Source organism: Lynx canadensis, chromosome A1 (genome assembly GCF_007474595.2).
Source record: "Lynx canadensis isolate LIC74 chromosome A1, mLynCan4.pri.v2, whole genome shotgun sequence".
NCBI classification, from domain to species: domain Eukaryota; kingdom Metazoa; phylum Chordata; class Mammalia; order Carnivora; family Felidae; genus Lynx; species Lynx canadensis.
Window position 1 is genome coordinate 24,211,837 of NC_044303.2, and position 21,016 is coordinate 24,232,852.

General features: G+C 39.7%; 1 protein-coding gene across 4 annotated transcripts in view; it reads right to left on the reverse strand.

Moving 5' to 3' along the window:
* Nucleotides 1-21,016, reverse strand: part of LRCH1 (leucine rich repeats and calponin homology domain containing 1) — a 203,539-nt gene that overhangs the window by 16,686 nt on the left and 165,837 nt on the right. For 3 of the 4 annotated variants that reach the window (XM_030310770.1, XM_030310763.1, XM_030310774.1), the window contains exons 15-18: nucleotides 20,422-20,494; nucleotides 9,598-9,707; nucleotides 8,397-8,534; nucleotides 3,892-3,969 (exon numbers count right to left, since the gene is read on the reverse strand). In XM_030310770.1, the coding sequence (XP_030166630.1) occupies nucleotides 3,892-3,969; nucleotides 8,397-8,534; nucleotides 9,598-9,707; nucleotides 20,422-20,494 (399 nt within the window). Of the gene's footprint in view, nucleotides 1-3,891; nucleotides 3,970-8,396; nucleotides 8,535-9,597; nucleotides 9,708-17,432; nucleotides 17,538-20,421; nucleotides 20,495-21,016 lie in introns of all 4 variants that reach the window. The other variant, XM_030310779.1, reaches the window with a different exon arrangement.

Consider the following 21,016-nt stretch of genomic DNA (forward strand, 5'->3'; position numbering starts at 1 on the left):
TAAGGAGTTTGCCTCAGGGCACATAACTAGTTACCAGCTTAAGTGGGGGATCATTGACCCCAGACCTTATGCATTCCCTCCTCGGGCTCACAGATCCCTTTCACCCACTCACTCTTCTCCTTCCACATTGTGTTCACTCGGTTTGTGTCCCTTTAGTTGGGGAACTGGTCCTAAAACCAAAACCAAAAACCCAAGGCACTTAAAATGGACAGCAGGAAGGAAGAATAACGTACATTGAAGTAACTACCGGAAGGAGGGGCACCTGGGTGGCTCAGTCAGTTGTGTGTCTGACTTCCCTTCAGGTCGCGATCTGTTTGTGAGTTTGAGCCCCGTGTCAGGCTCTGTGGTGATAGCTCAGAGTCTGGAGCCTGCTTGGGATTCTCTCTCTCTCTCTCTCTCTCTCTCTCTCTCTCTCTCTCTCCTTCTCCCCCACTCAACATTCTCTCTCTCTCAAAAATAAACATTAAAAAAAAATTTTTTTTTTTAAAAGAAGTAACTATTGGAAAGAATGTCATCCTGGCATGGAGAAAGAAAGTTGTCCACAAACGCTCCATCTACTTCATTTGTAAGGACCTTTCCTTGGTATTCTCATCAGCAAACCTCCACCTCATGCCAAATCCCTCTCAGTTGATGGCAAACAATTCTCCTGTCACCCTAACAGAATTTCTCCAAGGTCCCCATCGGTAACTTCTTTCTGTGATGTCATCTTCTTTCCATCAGTGGCAGCTGCTGTCCCAAATCCTGTCTGTCCCCACCGACTAAGAAGCCAAGGATCCAGCCTTACCCACACGTCACCAACCACACACCAGAGCTCTGGAGGTGCCTTACCCGTCTACATGTGCTAACCTCCTGCAAATACACCGACTGGGCTGCTTTCCCTGCCTGCAAGTCCAAATGCAGCCAATTTGAAGAAGCCACATTTACAGTAAGCCACACCAGAACCTCGCTACCCAAGTGCAGAGTAAAATGCTTCATGAACCTTGACCGACCCTGAGGTATAGAGCTGGGATTGTGTCCATGGGGACTTCTAAAGAAAATATAATGCACTAGAACAACTGGAACAATTTTAAAATTACTTCCATCCCTTCATATTACTTTATTTGTAAAAATTTAACTAAATCTGCTCAGCAACCGCATTCCATCCACAGGAACCTGACAAATTATAGAAGCTGCCGATGCTGACTTTGCCTTCTAGTTTCAAACGGTGATTCTATTACAAAAGACAACAAATGCAAAGCTTAGAGCACAGCTGTGACTTCTCAGGCTCTACAGGGTGATTCATCACTGTCAATTAGTATTTAGCTTATCAAATACAGAATTCAAGCTCTCTGTGACTTGTGAGTGTAAGTGAGTAGATAAGTAACGGGTGGAGAAGCAGGAAAAGCTTGCAAATTGAGGAAATAACTATGTTTTTGAGAAATCAATGACTGTTTTGTACCCAAATATTAAATGTGATGCAATTAAGAAAGTAATGGCACAGGTTCTCTGTGTTTTCAGGTACCAGCCTTTTCAAATATCTGACTGTAAATGGAGAATTTCTGCAATTAGGCTTGTGATATATTATTTTTTAGTGTAAATAAGCAATTGTTTCTACTACATTAAAACACGTACATTAAAACTTCACCCCTGCTAGTGAAAGAAGCATACCTAAGGGGAAGGGAGTCATTTCACCCCTCCCCCAACTATCATACACCCAGAGGAAAGATTTCGTTTCCAATCATGTATTTCTAATTCATCCCGTGAGATGAAAGTATGCTCCTTTGAGCATACAGGGAGATTTGCCAATTGCCTTCCAATGGCAATTTCTAGTTTTCCACTAGAATATTCTTTCCTTACTTTAACACATCTGATTAAAGAAGTTCAATTGCTAATTAACCAACAGACTTTCTCTAGTAGCAAAAAGCTTCATGTAACTCTAGTCACCAGTGAAATGCTACTGGATTATCCATTAGGATGGATAACACACACACACACACACACACACACACACACACACACAAGCATGCACACAACCATACATGCACATTACACACGGTGCAAACTTGAAAGTCACCTCAAATCTTTAAAAAATTTCAAAACTGGCCTAAGTAATATATTTCTTACTAAGCATAGTTAAATGGGACACTGGCAAAAAAGGTTATTTATTCCCTGTAATTCAATCTTCCTGGAAATTATGAGCTACTGATTAGTGCAAGGGACACTTTGCTAGGGGCATGATTCAGAAATTATGAAAAAATTTTCTCTGCATATTATGGTAATTTAATTTCCTTTTCCCTACTTTGAAAGAAAATTATAATTACCAACCTTTATTCACAACACTTGGTTAAGGGCATTTCCATTTCATTTTGTATCACCATAAGCCAAAAAAAAATTTTTTGATGAGTTTAAAAATATCACAGGGGATTAGGCTGTAAGTCATCAGTGCTTTCTGGACAGACACAAATAATTTATCGTCTGAAACCTAGTAGGATAGTTTTGATTCACACATGGAAATCTTATTAGCCCATGATGGTCGAATTATTAAAAATAGTGTGTGTATAAGAATTTTCACAAATATTTGAAGCTGAGAATGTATATGCAATATTAAAACATACACATGCAATATAGAGACAGAGATTAACATTAACATTACTGAAAGACATTTGGATTGATCACAAAGACATTTCATCCATTATATAAAGATTACGCTCTTTTTAAACGTGAATTTATAAGATTTTCTTTATGGATACAGTTCTGACTTAATGGTGCTTTAATAATTCTCTCCTTGCCCTCAAATAAGATAAAAAATGCACCACTAATAACCCCTTACCTTTGAACCTTAACAAGCTAAAAGATAGGGAGGGAAGAAAGGAAGGAAAGCAGGAAGGAAGGAAAGATGGAGGGAAAAAGAGGAAGATGGGAGGGATGGTGGGAGGGAGAATAAGTCTTTCTCAACTCCAATAACTAATTCCTATCACTGAGTAGAATTACGTTGCAACGCAATTCCTTCACATACTCATAAACAGTATTTCACAGCAGAGTTTGGAGTTACTTTATCCCTGGCATGTTAGAAAACATAGAAGAAAATTTTTCAAAATGTAATTACTGTCCATATCTGTTTATCACAATGATTATCAACTTCTCAACTTATCCCCAGATTGAGTGGATTTTGTTACTAATAGCAAAGCCTTTAAAAGCCCCAAATTAGCCATCAGGCTGAGGCTGAGGGTGGGGCTTAGCTTGGGAGAAAGACAAAGTAGCCAACTATATTTGGGCTGGCTATAAGGAATGCCAATTGGATCTACAGAGTGGGTCAATGGGGGAATGGAACTGCGAACAGTTAACAAATCACAAAGCAACATACAAACATTGTTATTATTAGTGGTAATGATTAATGATAATAATAACAATAATTACAATATTTTCAATATTATTTTGATCCACATACCCAAAATGCAACTACACAGAATGGAAATCAACAAATTAGGAGTTCACTACAGGTGTGCTTTGCATAACAGCTTTGGATAAGGAAAACCATCACCTCCAAAATTCTACCCTATGGAACGTGCCAGATGGCTCAATGGAGCCTCAGCAATTTTTGTTCTTGGAGTAGAGAATCAAGCTGACTACATGTTTTTCTCGAGTTTGGAATTTTGCATTTATTTCAAAACCTTAAAGAAATTCTACTCTCTTTTCCCTCAGCATTGACCAATACTGCTTTAAGCCATTTTAATTTCACTGTAATAGAGGAATTCAGCTAAAATTTTATGTAACTTATTCAACATTATTCCTCAAAAAAGACTGAGACTTCAAAGGATGTGTAAATCTGTACATTCATTCAGTGGTCTCAAACACATGCATTAAATGAAATCGGTACCAAAACATGGTTATTGGGACTAAGTTTGATGTTACCTCTGGTACTCCTAATTTTCGACAGGCTTCCAAAAAGTTTTCCACATTTCTTCTGCATTTGGCCATGCTAAGTTTGGGCTGTAAATGCAAATATGGAGAAATAATTAATTATTAAAAGAGAAATGATTTTTAATAACAGGTTAAATTTTAACCTTTCTAAATGGCACAAGTAACACATGTTCATTGAAGGGAAAAAATACCTAAGCAAATAGAAGACAATAAAAATCATCCAGAAACATCCACCTAGAGATAAGAACTATTAATATTTTGGATTATATTCTTCCAGACATTGTGTATGTGTATATGCATGTGTGAAAAGATACACAGAAACACATGTATACACATAGATGTTTATATAAGCAGGATTTCTACATGTGTATATACATGTGTATATATATGTGTATAAATGCAAATTTCTGCATATGCATGTATGTGTATATACATATGTATACTCATAAACAGTATTTATATATATATGTGTATATGTATATACACATACATGCATACTTATAATTTTTATGGGATCATACTCTTGCATAATCTGCTTTCGTTCATCTATTAATATACCATAAGCATCACCTATTCCCAACAGCAATATATTTCTATAAGGAGGGTTAAATTCAGCAGGCCAATTAATCTCCTTCCTGCCAAAGCAATGGGTTTGATGAGAAAGAGGCAACAGAAGTAAACAGCATAAAAATGGTGGCCTGTTTAGGATTTAAGCAATGGCCTCTCACAGTTGAGTTGACTGTGGTGACAGATGGCCTCTAAGGTGTGGGATGGAAAACAGGTACATCTGATTCACACAGTTTGATTTTTACATGGTAAGTTTAAAAGCTTTACTGTTAAATTTTAATATTCTACTCTTAGTTCCCTTAAAAAGGGAGCAAGAAGAATGACTGAATCCAACAGTCTAAGTGTGGAAGCAATATTTTATAAGGACTGATTTTGCCCTGTGAAAAGTAAGCGAGAGTGAGGTGACTCTTAGCCCATCTTAGAGGGTCCACACCAGTCAGCACAAAAATCTGTTTGCACATTATTTACTTTTTAAAAAGGGACTCCTTATCCTCCCCCCCACCCCACCCCCGGAAAAAGGGAAAAAGAAAACCTGCTGGCATGGAACCATTTAATTTGGAGGCTAAACAAGCATTCTCCACCTTGGCTAGAGAGGAAATGGTACCCCTTAACGTGAGACTTGCAAAGATGGGGCAGGAAGCTGCTTCAGTGGTTTTGCTCACTCCCAGGCATGTCTTAGGACAAGGCCACTACGTTAACCCTTATGCAAAGGGAAGGAACAGACTTAGGTAATGTGACATGAGGTTACCAGAAGAATAGGAGCTGGCCCAGATGACAGGGCACCAAGAGGCATTTCACCATTTGAGACCTGAGTATTTGTCTCTCCAACCCTCCAGGCCCTCATCGTCCTCTGTGTACTTAGGATTTTGTGGGGCTCTTTTCTGAAACTCCAAAGACGCCAACACCATTCAAAATATTTAGGTCAGCCCAGTAAAGTCAACGCAAGAATATTTCCCATCTTTGGAATTGAAGGAGGGCCCATTCTACTATTGTCATCTGGGTTTAGTTAGAAAAGCACTTACTACAAATAAAATAGTTAGAGGTTCGACCCCGTCAATGGTCAAAGAATCAAAATTACACCTGCTTGGCATAAAAAAAACGGACACTATTAGTTTTGTGAATGAAAAGTTAGAATGCTTGATATTGACAATAACGTGGGCAGAAAAGGCATCCATTCTGTTGGTGCAGATATGATGGCACATACTGTGTGTTTCCCATGTGTCAGATACTCCACCAGCTGTGAAGTATGCACCCGTGGAAGCGAAACACACAATTCTCAGGGTCACTTACCTCTAGTCTAGTTGGAAATATTAGTAAGTTGCAGGAAATTATAGTTTAGTATGGTAGAGGTCTGAGTTGTGAGACTATTAGGAGAAAAAAAAAAAATCAAGGAACAGAACCTAACTCAGTTTTAAGGGCTCAAGAATGGCTTGCCTCCTGTAGACGCTGAGGGACAGGAGCAATGGGAGCCAGTGAGGCTGCAAGATGAGGACATTTGGAGAGAAGGTTGGGGGAGCCTTCTAGCTTAGAGGGAAAAGCCCGCGTAAACACAGGAGAGAGGGTGGGGGGAGCCTTCTAGTTTAGAGGGAAGAGCCCACGTAAACACTGGAGTAGACAATGATAGCCCAGACTAGGACCAAAAGCAGGTTCCACAGCTGCAGTACAGCTGGTGGGCTGACCAAAGGGGGCTCCGAGAACCTCCCCAAAGAATTTTAGGTAAGTGGACATTTGGAAACAGCCCATATTTCTAAAAAGGAAAACTACACTATGATAATGCAAGCTAAAATACATTACAGTTATTAAAGTGGATATTTATGAAGAATTTTTGTGACATGAGGAAAATCTAGGTTTTGATACATTTTAAACATTACTAAATAGTATACATAAGTAGCTCATCATTCAATAAAAGACCTTAAACGCAGAAAGGATGCTAGCAGTTAGTAGAGAGGCCAAAATGCTAGCAGTGGTTGTCTTTGGCTCGTGGAAAAAAGGTTGATATTATTTTTTCCTCTGCATTTCTCTATTTTCTCTAGTTGGGCATTATTTCTCATTATTTCTTCAATTAAAAAAATATTTAAAAAAGAAAACAGGTTGACAACCAAGGGATTTTTAAAGGAGTGCATCATTTTTCCTGAAGGATTAACAAAATATAAAAATGCTTAGACACATGACATATTCACTGTGAATAATATAACTAATTGTACATTCAAACTGGAGGCTATGAGGAGTCACAGTTTCTCTCTTATAAAAAAATTGGGGGGGGCACCTGGGTGGCTTGGTCGGTTAAGCGTCCGACTTCAGCTCAGGTCGTGATCTCATGATCTGTGAGATCGAGCCCCGCGTTGGGCTCTGGGCTGACCGCTCAGAGCCTGGAGCCTGTTTCAGATTCTGTGTCTCCCTCTCTCTCTGCCCCTCCCCTGTTCATGCTCTGTCTCTCTCTGTCTCAAAAATAAATAAACGTTAAAAAAAAAATTTTTTTTTAAAAATTGGGAAAAAGTATTAAATGTGAATTTCGCACATGGCTCACACAACTTTATAGCCATTTGGGCCTCATTTGTAGAAAATACTGGAAAGTTTCATAGCAGATTGTAGGACAGAATTTGCTCCCCAAACTAAGGCAAGCTAGGCACAGATTTGAAGAGACAAATTGATCATTTTCCTCTAATTTCTGAGGCAAAAAAAAGGGGGTAAAACTTTTCCATGAAAAATATGTTCAATAGTATAGAAAGGGAGCTGACAGTTGGAGTAGATTCATTAGCTAATCTCTCCTGCTGCCAAAAGGAAAGCATCAATAATGCCATTGTGAGCTTTTCGGGGGGGGGGGGAGGGAGAAACACACTCATTATGTGATATTTTATGAGCACTGTGCCTTGCAATTAGGGGTTCTGAATGTTGAACCTGTTCTATAAACACTAATGACATCAATGGCTTACATTCGTGCACGTATCACGTACGGGGGCCTTATTTTATCCTCAGAAGAACATGTCCAAGAACAAATCAAGTTAAAGAGAGGTTAAATCCCTGCCCAACGTCACACGGCTTATAGGCAGAGCTAGAGTTTGAGCCCAAACGCTGCCTTTAGAGCCCCGAAACTCTCCCCACCTCTCCTAATGAACAGCGGAGCGTGTGGATAGACATTTTTCTTTTTTTCCTACTTGCCTGAACCTGATACAGGACTCCAAAGACAAGCTTATCTCTGATTCCCCCACCCTCATCTGAATGACCAAAGAAGTGACTCTGTAACCCTCTTCTGGATAGAAACGTGCTCTGTGATCCACAGGAAGAGGTTTCTGTATGCAGCTTCACCTCCCTGCAGTGGAGCAGCGGATTTTGAGGGTGGTGGTGGAGTTTCACTCAGTCAGTCTTTTCTCATTATTGCCCCAGGACCTCCAGTGTACCCCACCTGAGCAAAGTGAGGCACCAAGGAATTGCTGAATTAATGCCCAGCTGACCAAACTCTGGCTGGAGAGGTTACTGATGTCATTTTATACAGAATCCATGTCTTTTCAGAGTCATCCTAAAAGCCTCAGTGATTGAGAAAGAGATCCCATTTAGATGAGAAGCTACCGGGGCGCCTGGGTGGCTCAGTCAGTTGAGCGTCCGACTTCGGCTCAGGTCATGATCTCACGGTTCGGGGGATTGACCCCCACGTCGGGCTCTGCGCTGACAGCTCAGAGCCCAGAACCTGCTTCAGATTCTGCATCTCCCTCTCTCTCTGCCCCTCCCCCACTCGCGCTCTGTCTCCCTCTGTCTCAAAAATAAACATTAAAAAAAATTTAAAAAAAAAGAAGAGAAGCTACCAACCAGAAGAGCTTTCTGGAAGGACTTCTCACTGTTTAAATCACAACTCATCTTTAACGAGCAACACCGTCCCCTCAGAGTGTGTGTCTTATGTAAAAGTTAGTCTCCCTTTATCTGGTGTTACTTACAACTGCTGGTGACGGGACATGGATGCTTGCGACGGAGCGCGGGCGGATGTGATTGACCAGGTGACAGAGGACCACGCCATCCATGAGTGCGGCCCCCAGGTCTTCATGCAGGCTGACCTTGAGTCTCATCTCGATGCTCTGTGGAGGAATCAGAAGGAAGCCAGCTGTTACCAGGCAACTGACGGTAAGAAACAGCTACGGGTATTTATGAATTGAGACCCTAACTTCATTATGGGGAAGAAGAATAGGAAGATTTGGAGAACACTGACATTATTTGAACTTTTTCCGAAAGATATTACAGTAAAAATTCCGCTGTAGAAAGCCAAATTCAGCCACACCTACAAGTTTTAATAAGTTGAGTGAAAGGAATAATGGAATTACTTCTTGAGTTCAATGTTGCCAGAGCCTTGGCTATGAAAATAGAAAACCAGAATGAGGCGACCAACAGAAACCAGGCCCAGCTGGTTCTGACGGCCTTCGAGGGGCAGATGAGGGATTGAGGGATGCTTTTCTCTCACATTATGTTTTTTTTTTAATTTTTTTTTTTAACGTTTATTTATTTTTGAGACAGAGAGAGAGACAGAGCATGAATGGGGGAGGGTCCGAGAGAGAGAGAGAGGGAGACACAGAATCTGAAACAGGCTCCAGGCTCCGAGCTGTCAGCCCAGAGCCCGACGCGGGGCTCGAACCCACGAACCGCGAGATCATGACCTGAGCTAAAGTCAGACGCTTAACCGACTGAGCCACCCAGGCGCCCTTCTCACACTATGTTTTAGCTGAGAAACCCATTTTTATCCCTTTAACAAAACTGAACTTTTTATCTTCAGAAATTATAAATCCATACTCCATTACAAGAAATATTAGAGAGACTCCGTGTGCCTTTTACCTAGTTTCCCCCAAAGGTAACAACTTGCAAAAGTACAGCAGAGTATCACAGCCAGGATCCTGACACTTACATGGCTAGGACACACGACACTCACGGTTGCCCTCTGACAGCCAAACCCCCTCACTCCCACCCCGAGGACCTCTTCAGCCCTGCTCTCTCTCTCTTCCTTCAAAGCTCCCATGCCGTGAATACTGATTGTTTGCTAGAGTCCTACAGGTCCCTTTCTACGGTGCTTCAAAGTCGATTTTTCGAAAATACAGAATGCTGCCTCAACCCTGAAGGCGCTTATTCGGTTATATACTATCTCTCGGGCACCTCGCGGAGATGTTCCACCAATTCCTTCTCTTCTCTCATCTGTTCCATTTTCCTCCGAATTGTAAACTGTGGGTCTATAGATTCCAAATTTCTCTGAGGTCTCAGAAACACTGTAACAGAGAGGAAAAAAACAAAAACCTTTATTAAGAGCGCCTACCGCAGGCTGCCGTACAGGACTACGCATAGTTAAGCTAAACAAAGAGTTTACCCCCAAATAGCACACTAACCACTCATGGAAGCAAATTCAGACTTCACACAGAAAGCTTGGTTTGACTATTCTAAGGGATTATATTTTCTTTTCTTTTTTTTTTTAAATGTTCATTTATTTTTGAGAGATAGAGTGTGAGCAGGGGACGAGCAGAGAGAGAGAGGGAGACACAGAATCCGAAGCAGACTCCAGGCTCTGAGGTGTCAGCACACAGCCAGACGCGGGGCTCAAACTCACAAACTGTGAGATCATAACCTGAATCGAAGTCGGGCGCTTACCCGACTGAGCCACCCAGGCCCCCCAAGGATTATATCTTCAATTGTAGTGAGTTATGCAGAGTAACAGAAGCTGTATTTTTGGTGACAACAAAGTGAATCCAGGGAAGGATTCAGGGACCCAGGGAAGGGTCTGGGTCATCCTTGGAACCATGCCAGGCCATATCCCTGACAGATGTCCCCTCCCTCTGTTCCTATTGCTTTCATTCTAAGTGTTAATTTATACCTGGGGTTTCACAATCCTTTCATAAATTCAAATAATTTTATTCAAATAAGAGGACTCAAGACTTGCTTTACACATTGAAAATCATGGCAGGTTAATGTTTCTGTTAGCCAACATTTTTTATAAGCCTGACTTAAGAACTAAGTGACAATACATAGGATTACATATTTTAAGTGTGGAGGGGGAAAACTCTGACAGCATATCCCAAAGGTCAGTTCTTCTTCTTTTTTTTAATTTTTTTAATTTTTTATTTATTTTTGAGACAGAGAGAGACAGAGCATGAGCAAGGGAGGGGCAGAGAGAGAGGGAGACACAGAATCCGAAACAGGCTCTGGGCTCTGAGCTGTCAGCACAGAGCCCGACGCGGGGCTCGAACTCATGGACTACGAGATCGTGACCTGAGCCGAAGTCGGACGCTCAACCGACTGAGCCACCCAGGCACCCCCCAAAAGTCAGTTCTTTAGAGATGACCATAGACTCCTTTTAGAAAAGTTGGCAACATTAGAAGCCGTTTAAGAGATCATTTTTGGCTTCACGTCTTTAAAATTATAACCACTAAGGGGCACCCAGGTGACTCAGTGGGTTGACTCTTGATTTCGGCTCAGGTCACGATCTCACAGTTCATGGGATTGAGGCCCGCGTCGGGCTCTGTGCTGACAGCTCAGAGCCTGGAGCCCGTTTCAGATTCTGTGTCTCCCTCTCTCTCTGCCCCTCCCCTGCTCATGCTCTCTCTCTCTCTCTCTCTGTCAAAAAATAAACATTTAAAAAAAATTAAAAAATAAAAATAAACATTAAAAAAATTAAAAAATAAAAGTTAAATGTGGACTCCACTCCCTAAAGTCAGTGATCACATGCTCACCCAACTATGTTATTTTACTCTCAATGGGTACCTTTGTACCAAATCACCTTAATGAATGGCTTGCATTATGCTTCTCACATCTCAGTATTTTCTTTCTAAATCAGTTATAGGATATTTTAATTAGCATTCTGATGCTCTACGGAAGATTAGAAAGTTGACACACCTTAATAAGCCTTTGATTGACAGTAGATGGGAGAAAGAAGGTGGTCTAATAGACACAGCACTTTCCAGAACCTCACAAAGATTCGGCCTGGGACATCCAGGGAAATCGGCCTGGGACACCCAGGGAAATCACGGGCAAAAAGAGAGAAAGACGTGTCCCCAAAGGGCTGTCACCAAGACCCACAAAAACCAAACCCACAAGAAGGGAGACCAATTGTTTCAAAAATAAAGGCAAGTCCAGCCAAGGAAGCAGGGTAGAGTAAGCCAGCAGGGAGAGATGAGAAGTTCGCAGAGCACAGAGAAATGAGAAGGAAGCATGGAAGAAATTGGAAACGCATTAAATTTGCCTTTGCATCCTATCAAGACCAACAAAAAACATCTACCCATTTAATATGACAACCAGAAGAGATATATATTTATGTGTAAAGTTTAAGAAATAATCCACACCCCCAAAGAAAAGAAGTCAACCAAACTTACCAAAAAAGTCCAGGAATGTGAACACAATTGAGCAATATATACACTAGCCAGCAAGGGGCGCCCCAACCTCGTTTAAACAAATCTAATGTTTTCTTTGGAGGTTTTATTTTCCTTTGCCTTTTTTCTAGGGGCAATCTTATCTAATACAGCGTGCTTAATATTTTCAATATGTTTTCATTGGCAGATTTCTTTTTGAATATGAAACTATCAGGAAGTTAAATTAACCATGAGCTTTTGTTCAACAGCACACAATTCAAGTATCTACGCCTTGTTAGAACCCTCTGTGAGATAAGATAATGCAATGGTGTCTGGGTTTTAATGTTCTGGCCTCATTTTTCATCTTAAATTCCCATACATCTTAAAAATATAAAACGCATGCTTGGGCATTTGCTCTATGAATGTTAAGCAATCACAAAGTGTTAAAACACATTTGAACCGTGTGTTTTTTTTTTTTTAAGTGAATACTTCAAATGTACTTAAAATTACTGGAAACCATGGCTATACTACTACTTGTTTCCTAAATGGATTAATTACTGTGCAACACATGAAAAATTAAACTCTTTAGGCTAATAATAAATCCAAAGAGCACATAAATGCTTGCTTATTTTGCTGGGTCTGTTGTGACACAGTAATTTTAATGGGACCGTTATGATAGCTCTGACAATATTACCTACAGTTTTTTTCTTTCCTTTCAAGTCATAATTAAATAATACATGCAGTTACCAGACTGGACCAAAGCTTTGAGAAACTGATCTATGGAAGAATTACTCTGTTTTTTCCTTAATTTAGCATCACTAAATTTTAAGAACTTTTTTATTTAATTCAGGGGAGGGAGAAGTTTAACTTGAGGCTCTAAGACAATCTTAAGAATAGTTGCACTGTTAGCACCTGTTTTTCAAATCAAATGCCATCCTACTTAAGTGTAAGTAAGAAGAAGAAGAAGAAAAAAAAAGAGGGACAAGAGAGTAGAGTGTATGACTGTGTGTGTGAGTGTGTGTGTGCATGAGTGTGCGTAGGAAGAGACAGGTGGTTTAAGATGCAGGAGAAAATCAGTCGTGCTTAACTATTTAATTACTATGTATCTAATGAATAACATTCAAAGAATGCAAAAGATTATTTGCTCATATTTGTAATTTATTTAGCCAGAGAAACAAATCTCTAAGGAAAGATCCTGCAAGGAGTGATGAATATGTTTGCAGAACGTCAAATTCATCTTTGCAGGTACAGGTCAGATTCCCCTGATTTTTCCATTATCTCTACCACTTCCTTCCCTTTCCTCCTCATCTTCATCCCTGACCTGGGACTGAGCTATCCACGTACAGAATTCTTTATCTGTGTCTCTCATGGCACTCATCACTTTCTCTTTTACTACTCATTCTGCCCCACAAAGCAGTTTGATGGATGAAAAAAATGAAACAAGTGTTTCAAAAATTCCCTCCTTCAAAGATCAGTCTATTTGGAGCATCTTTGCAGAGATTATCCTACCCTGATGATCAGTCATCTGAATGTTTCCTGTCATGAAAAATCTACCAAAACTTGGTTTCCAGGTCTGAACACATTAGACTCTGAAGTAAAAGTTCTATAAAAGATATATTGTCTGTCTTTTTCAGAGTTTATCCATAATAATGAGCATCATGCCTAGCATAAAGTAGACATTCAACAGACATTTACAAATGTTTGAGAGGAAAAAAAAAACATTTCTCTATTTGTTGTTGTTAAGAATATCTGTTTTTTTAAACCAAGAAAACCCAGTGCTCTAAAAATTGCCTGAAATGCCTACGTAATTATTACATGAAGTGCACCCTTGGTATAGAAATTACCAGTCTATATTATTAACCTTTATTACCTAAATTTAGCAATGACAGGAGATTTCTTCTCTGTGGATGCATGAGGTTTTGAAATGTAGCTCTTGGTTTCTCCTTGTAAGTTAAAAGCTAGACTGTGTGTGATATTAAATACACAAGTTCAAGGGCAGCAAAATATAGTGGCTTTGAAAAAAATACCATGAGGTTTAAGATCCATGGTATTAATGATCTGATTAAAAATCTGATTAATGCATTTATTTATTCCCTTCTGGTGCCCCCAAATGAATTAGATATATTCTCTGCCCTCAAAATGCTCATATTTTGGGGAATTTATTTTAAGCTAGTGACTTTTACCTGCTTACATAATATCAAAATCAGTAAAAAAGTAATCAATGTGCAGACTCCATATGGCACCAAATAAATCAGCACCTCTGAGTGTGGGGGATAGGCACCTGTAGTCTTAAAAATATTCAGATGGCTCGGGGCACTGGGTGCTCAGTTGGTTGAGATTCTGGCTTCCACTCAGGTCACGTCTCATGGTTGATGAGTTCGAGCCTCACATCAGGCTTGCAGCTGTCAGCACAGGGTCCGCTTTGGATCTTCTGCCCCCGCCCCCCCTACTTCTCTCTCTCTCTCTGCCCCTTCCCTGCTCATGCTCTCTCTCAAAAACAAATAAAACATGAAAAAAAAATACTCAGATGATTCTAATGAAGCCAGGGCTAAGAATTGCTGAAACATCTCTCATGGCCTATTTCCTCATTTTTGTCTGGGGAAAAGAATACCTAGAGGTGCAAGATTATTGCAAAAACTCAGAAAATGTCTGTAAATTGACCCCAGATGAATAGGTCCATTCGTTCACGCTCCAGTGATAATGCAAAGGCCAATTAAAAAAATTTTTTTAACGTTTATTTATTTTTGAGACAGAGAGACAGAGCATGAATGGGGGGAGGGGCAGAGACAGAGGGAGACACAGAATCTGAAACAGGCTCCAGGCTCTGAGCTGTCAGCACAGAGCCCGACGCGGGGCTCGAACTCACAGACTGTGAGATCATGACCTGAGCCGAAGTCGGACGCTGAACCGACTAAGCCACCCAGGCGCCTCAAAGGCCGGTTTTAAGTAAGTATAAATTAGCACCCACGAACTAATTGCAAATAAAAAAGGGACAATGTTCCAAAAGAATACAGGAACAGTTTTCACTTCAAAGTGAAGGCAGTTAGGCAGGAAAGAGGCAGAGTAATAATAATAGGGCGCAAGAGCCAAAGAAAGAGTAGAAGTTTCTATGTTAAGAACCAGTTGAAGTGAAGCTGCCCCGTCCAACACCAGGAGCGGGCAGACCTACACACCTACTCCCCATCCGTCTCAAGAGGCCGGACCCTGGGGGCCGTGGCAATTCAAACCTCCAAGGACCTGCTAACCCGTTTGCCATGTTTCATTCCTTGGAAGAAAGGGCTTTAGAAAAAATGGGGAATTGAAAATGAGACATGTCTGGAGGGACATATTGAAAAGAATTTAAATAAAGGGGGATTTCAATATAAAGCCAGACAGTGAACAAGGTCTAAAAATGCCAACTTACCAAAAATAATGACGAAAAAATATAAATGACAGACAAGCTACATTACTCTGGGTTGGGCTGGTAAGAAGATACCATTTATTTACAAAAGTCGAGACGGACACAGATAATGGATAATAGGAATAGGAGGAAACAAAACTGATGTGGTCATCAGCTTTGAGATGCAAAGAGTGGCCACTAACGGGGATCTCCTACTTAAGAGGAACGACTAAGAACCACCTAAAAACGCAGGCTGTATTTCTCTTGCAAGATTAACTTGTGTGCTTGTGAATACGTATAGTGCATCTTCATCAACTTAAAAAGTGCTTTGGAAAATCCATCCAGATCACAAGGCCAAGCATAGCACAAAGAGAATGAAGAAGCATGTGAAAAGTCTGATCTAGGAACCCGCACAAATATTTCTGCATAGAAAATTAGCTGTCGGCCATGGCATATTATAGACAAACTGCAAATAGGGACAAATGACAACCACCAATTATCTGATGTGACAGATGGAACCACATGAATATTGAAAGCAATTCCTTTATTATGGTTGTGGTATGGCTTCATCGTTACACATGAATCCCTGGAATCTGCACTCGTACAAAAAAAAAAAAACAAAAAAACAAAAAACCAAGCATGTAGTGCAAGGTTATTTTATCTTCAGAGAGATTTCTATAATTATTCATTTCTATGAGAATTTTAGGATTTTTAATAAGAAGGCGGCCGTCTGGCACAAAGAGTCCTCAATAAATTGCTACAGAATGAGTAGAGAAATGGGGCATCATCAGGGCCCTGCTGTGGCCTCACCTCCACCACTAAGTACCAACGTGCCCTCACCTTCTGGTTTTAGTTGGCTCGTCTACACAGATTCTACCGCTACATAACGTGACTACATCTTTTCCAGCTTAAAAAAAAGAAAAAAAAAAGTCTTTGGTTTCAGATATCACTCCGAAGGAAATACCAAATCACACATAAATCTTTCATTTTAGGCTTTGCTTCCTTTTAAACAACAGCAGATCCATAAATAGCTGTGCTTTCTGAAAAAAATGCCTGTCCCTCTCTTTTTTATTTTTAGGTATAGAAACAGTTTATCAAAAAAGTTTCCATTGAGCCCTCTTCAACTTCCAGAATTTAAAATGGGATGGTATACGGAGGGACTTGTGCCTCGTTGTTGTTTAAGCCTACTTATTTTCAGTTAAAAAATTTAGAAATCTATGAAACAATAGAACTCCTTTTACAATTAACCTGCCAAAATATACATTTACCCTTCTACACAAGGGAATTGGAAAAGGCTTTTTTATTGAATTTTAACCAGAAATCACAGCAAATGTTTTAAATATATATTTTCTATATAACATGCTCCAATTAAAAAATAACTACTATCAGAAAATTTATTTTCCTATTGTGTTTGCATTTTGGTTATACCTCACATCTCACTTCTCTTCCTTATAAATCATACTATTTCATTTAACATTACTTTTATCACTTTGTATCATACAGTAAAATGTTTAAATTCTTAACTAACATTAGATCAAATGGAGATTCTGATATATGTGACATGTAGATCAAAATAACTACATTTTGTTTTCATCTTTTAGGCTATTTAAGATATGTAATGGCATTAAATTAAAAGACATTCATAATACTCCCAACTAGCTGTCTTTAATTTTTTACCGGCACATTTGATTTTCAGGCCAACTGACGATTATATAGGTGTGAGCTTACCCTCACAAAGGTAGAAGGTGTCCAAAGTCAAAATGTGCAAATACCAAAAAAAAATTTTTTTAAAGGGAGAAGGCAAGTGCTTTCTCTTTATTTTAGAAATTTCTCAATGTTAAGATTCTTTTCAGTGCACCACTCCGGGATCAGCCATGGTATTAATTACCTTAAAAATCTCACATGGTGAGTATAGATAATAAAAGATCAAACTCTAAACACACTTTGTTGAGACGCAGGAGGAAGCAGAGACACTCCCAAATTTTGGTAAACAAGCAAACACACCAAAAAACCCAAGCAGAAAAGGTAGAGAAAGAAATTATTGTAAAGTCCTCCCGAAATTCAGAATATTCAAGGTCATTAAACGTAGTTGAACAAACTGCTAGACAGCAATCCACATGCACTGCTCTGGACTTCACTTTCCAGCTTTACTCATTATTTCTTATATCAGGCATGCAGGTGAATATACTCTATCTTCAGCTGTACAGAAACGAACGTTTAGTATATTCATTGGCTTATTAATGAGCACGTTGAAGAACAGGTACAAGGCCACCTACCATTGTCACTGTCTCCTTCAGATGGAACACTGTAGCTAGAGCTGTCCCATGTTTGTGCCTGTGTAAGTTTGTTGAAGGAGATAGGAGGAAGAGTGAGGGCTGGGTCTTGCAGGAGAGCGAGAGAGCCGGTCCGCGTACAGTTGGACAAGGACCAGGAAAAACCAAAGGGACAGCAGCATTTCACAAATGGCATAAGGTTTGTATGGAAATGAAGCGAATTTCATATCATGGGATTTAAATTCAAATGTACAATACAGGAGAAGAATGAAAGATGGCGCATGAAATAAAAAGAATGATAAAAACCGAGTGTTAGTACTTATCAATCATATACTTTGCATGCAGTTAATATCGTTAATCTTAACAGTTCTGCAAGCCCACAGACTCAGAGTACTAATGAATCACGTCAGCAGAAAGGAAGAGCACCCGTAGATAATGCAGATAAAAAGCAGAAGACCTACCAGATACCTTTTTCAAAAACCTTCTAAGTAACTAACAATTGTAGCAAATACCATTCGCACAAAAAATTTGGTTACATAGACACAGCTTAATAATATATGTAAATATATCCATTATTTAGAAATGAGACTATTATAGAATCTGGGTTTACCATTTGTCAATTTTTCCCCCATGGCAATGTAAAATTTCTCTTTAAAGTCTATTGGCACGCTTTACTGATGGCTGTAGCTGGCCAAATCTTTCCTCAACCCTTGACACACACACTTCTCAACACTGTCTTTGATATTGATCGGGAAGAAAACAATTTTGACGCTAGTAGAGTCTCTTTAACAATGAACCTAATTCACCAACAGACGTTAACCAATTTCAAGCACTTCTGAGTTTGTCATTTATGAAATGACATCTTTTTTGTACTAAATATCCATCTAGTAATTTTACACGTTGAGGAAATATCTGTACCAGTTTTTTTTCAATGCTAAGGCAGGGCCAGTACAATAAATGGACACCCTTCTAGGAACGAATCTTTGAGTATATGTAGTTGTCTTTCCTTGAAGGAAAACACAATTGAGGAAAAAATTTTCTTTTGAAGAAAACTAGCAGCCTATTTAAGAATCTAAGTTCTTATCCAAACTTGCTGATTCGAGCAGTCTGTTTTTATTTATAACACAGAAACCACATAAATCCATATACTTAATTTTAAAATAAAAATTAATTGGCTTTTTAAAGTTTCAAAGCTACTCGGTCAAAAAGAATTTCTATCTTTTTAAATCATATAATCTTCAAGTAAGATCACTATATATATTATTTTCTAGAAAATGGGAAAAATACTGTAATATTTTTAAATCACTAAACAAAATTTAAAATTCCCCAATACATAATGCTAGTTTTATAAAGTTCCTACATGCCACTTGATATTCCTGAAGATAAATCAGCATTATTTATAGCAACCAAACTCCACAAAGCTTTCAACGGCTAGAACAATTTCCACAGTGGTTAGTCAGCATTTTAGAAAGTTTGGAAGCCTAGAGAGGAAATTATCTCTGTTTTCTGCTATTCAAAATAAATACCCCGTTTCTATTTCACCAGTACAAAGAATCTGAAATGGTTGAAGAGTACAAGCACAATGCTGATAAGCTGAGTTTGGACTCCACACAAGGAAGAAAAAGGAATCACTGGGACAATTTTACACCAAATTGTAAAGATGCACACTCAAAAGAATATTGTTCTTTGGAGATCCACTCAACTTTTGTTTGTTCCATTATGAACTATTTTGAAATTATGTAAAACTGCATGTAAGGATTAGGAGCAAGTCTGTAGCCCAATCTGAGGTCCTCTCCCGGCAGGCCAGCACTGAAGGCACGGATGAGATGTGCCCACCTGATCCGAGCACACACCTGAGACCCCAGGGAAACGGAGGCCCAGCCCAGCTCTGGCTGCATATGCTCTGCTCATTCCATACATGAGGAAGCCAGTCATTTGAACCTTATTTCACACACAATTTGGCTTTCCATAAAACACCTGCTAATCCTTCCCATGTCCAGGCAGTTTCTCAAATAGCTTTTCCTTAGCGCCCATCCAAAATGCTAGGAAACTATTAATACCTGGCTACATGTTACCCATCAGTCAACTTGCTCTAAATACAAAAAAAAAATCCTTCATAAAGAAATTATATTTTTATGGTACCCTTTTACAAAATACACACATGTATAACTTCTACTGTTGCCAAAATGCTTTCTTGAAAAAACAAAGAACATCTACATTCTTTACTAGCTTTTTGCTTACATGTGTCTGAGTCCTTTCTTAACACTTCCTTAAAAGCATTATAGTGGGGAGTGTAAACCAAGAACTAAACATGTTAAAACAAAAAAGGACCTACAACCAGGTAGACAGTGCCAGAACTTGAGCGAAGAAATCAAAAGAACCAATTTTTTCTATGTGTATCCCTTCTTTTTAAAATCAATAGTTACTCTGCACGTTGCTAGAATTTACACCTGTGAACACACTAACACTAAATTAAAAGAAAGTAGGTAATACAAGCAGAAAGGCTCTTTTAAAGAAATGACTCCTGACCGCTCACGTGAGCCTCGAAATGATCACCGTTACAGGAGAAAATACATAACTCTACCCGGGCTAGAAAGCAAACAAGCGATGTCTTAGAGGAGTCACTCTCCCAGAGGCTGCTCTAAATTTAGCTCAGCAGGGTACCAGGAACCGCTGGGGCAAAGGGCTGGCTATTTTCACTTCCCTGGATAAAAGACTCATTGGAAAATTTTTGCCCCACTCACACGCCCCATCACCTTTTCTCTTCGCTCTGACTGAAAAGGAGGGAAGGTATCTGCTACTGAGAGCATGGACTTAACAGGTGACTCACTGAAAACAAGGCTCCAAAGTCTGCCCCCGCCCCCCTGCCCCGGACTCGCGTTCGCCCGAGCTCCTTCACAGCTGCTCACGCTAGAACATCAACATTTAATAAAAGACTCAGGAGAAGCCACTGAGTATTTACGAGTACAAAGATGCTGAGGTTTTCATTTACCTGATCGAGGCTTCAGGCCAAACGGCCCCGTGCTGTTGGCGGTAGGAGAGATGGCAGGGGAGTTGGCTCTAATCTGCAGGATCAGAAAGAAAAGACGGTTTAAAAACAACACCCGAAAGCAGAACTATACGTGCTTCTCTACGTTCAAGGATTATAGTAAGACCGCTACCTTTTGGATTTGCTGCTTTGTGATGAAGCCCGGACCAAAAAATTTGATATTGGATGCATCTTCGCACTGCAAATGCTTTATGCATCATCATCAACAGAATGTTGTTTGGGGAGGGAGAGCTAATTGTTATCTGCTCAATAAAAAAATATTCTACAATCATGTGAAACTGGCAATCCCTTTCTGCTGCAGAATAGATGCGTGCATGTGTATACATACACAGGAACACACTCACATCCACCTCACAGAGGGGGCATCTGAGGAATGATGTCCTAACACAGCGAAATAAGAAAACAGATAACACTGAACAGATGTCTCATCTACAGGGAAGGCACACACTGAATCATTTATGGATACCAGGACATTCTAAATATTGTGTTTGAGCCATCACTTTGTCTTCTACAAAGATGTTGCCATATTTGCTTTTCA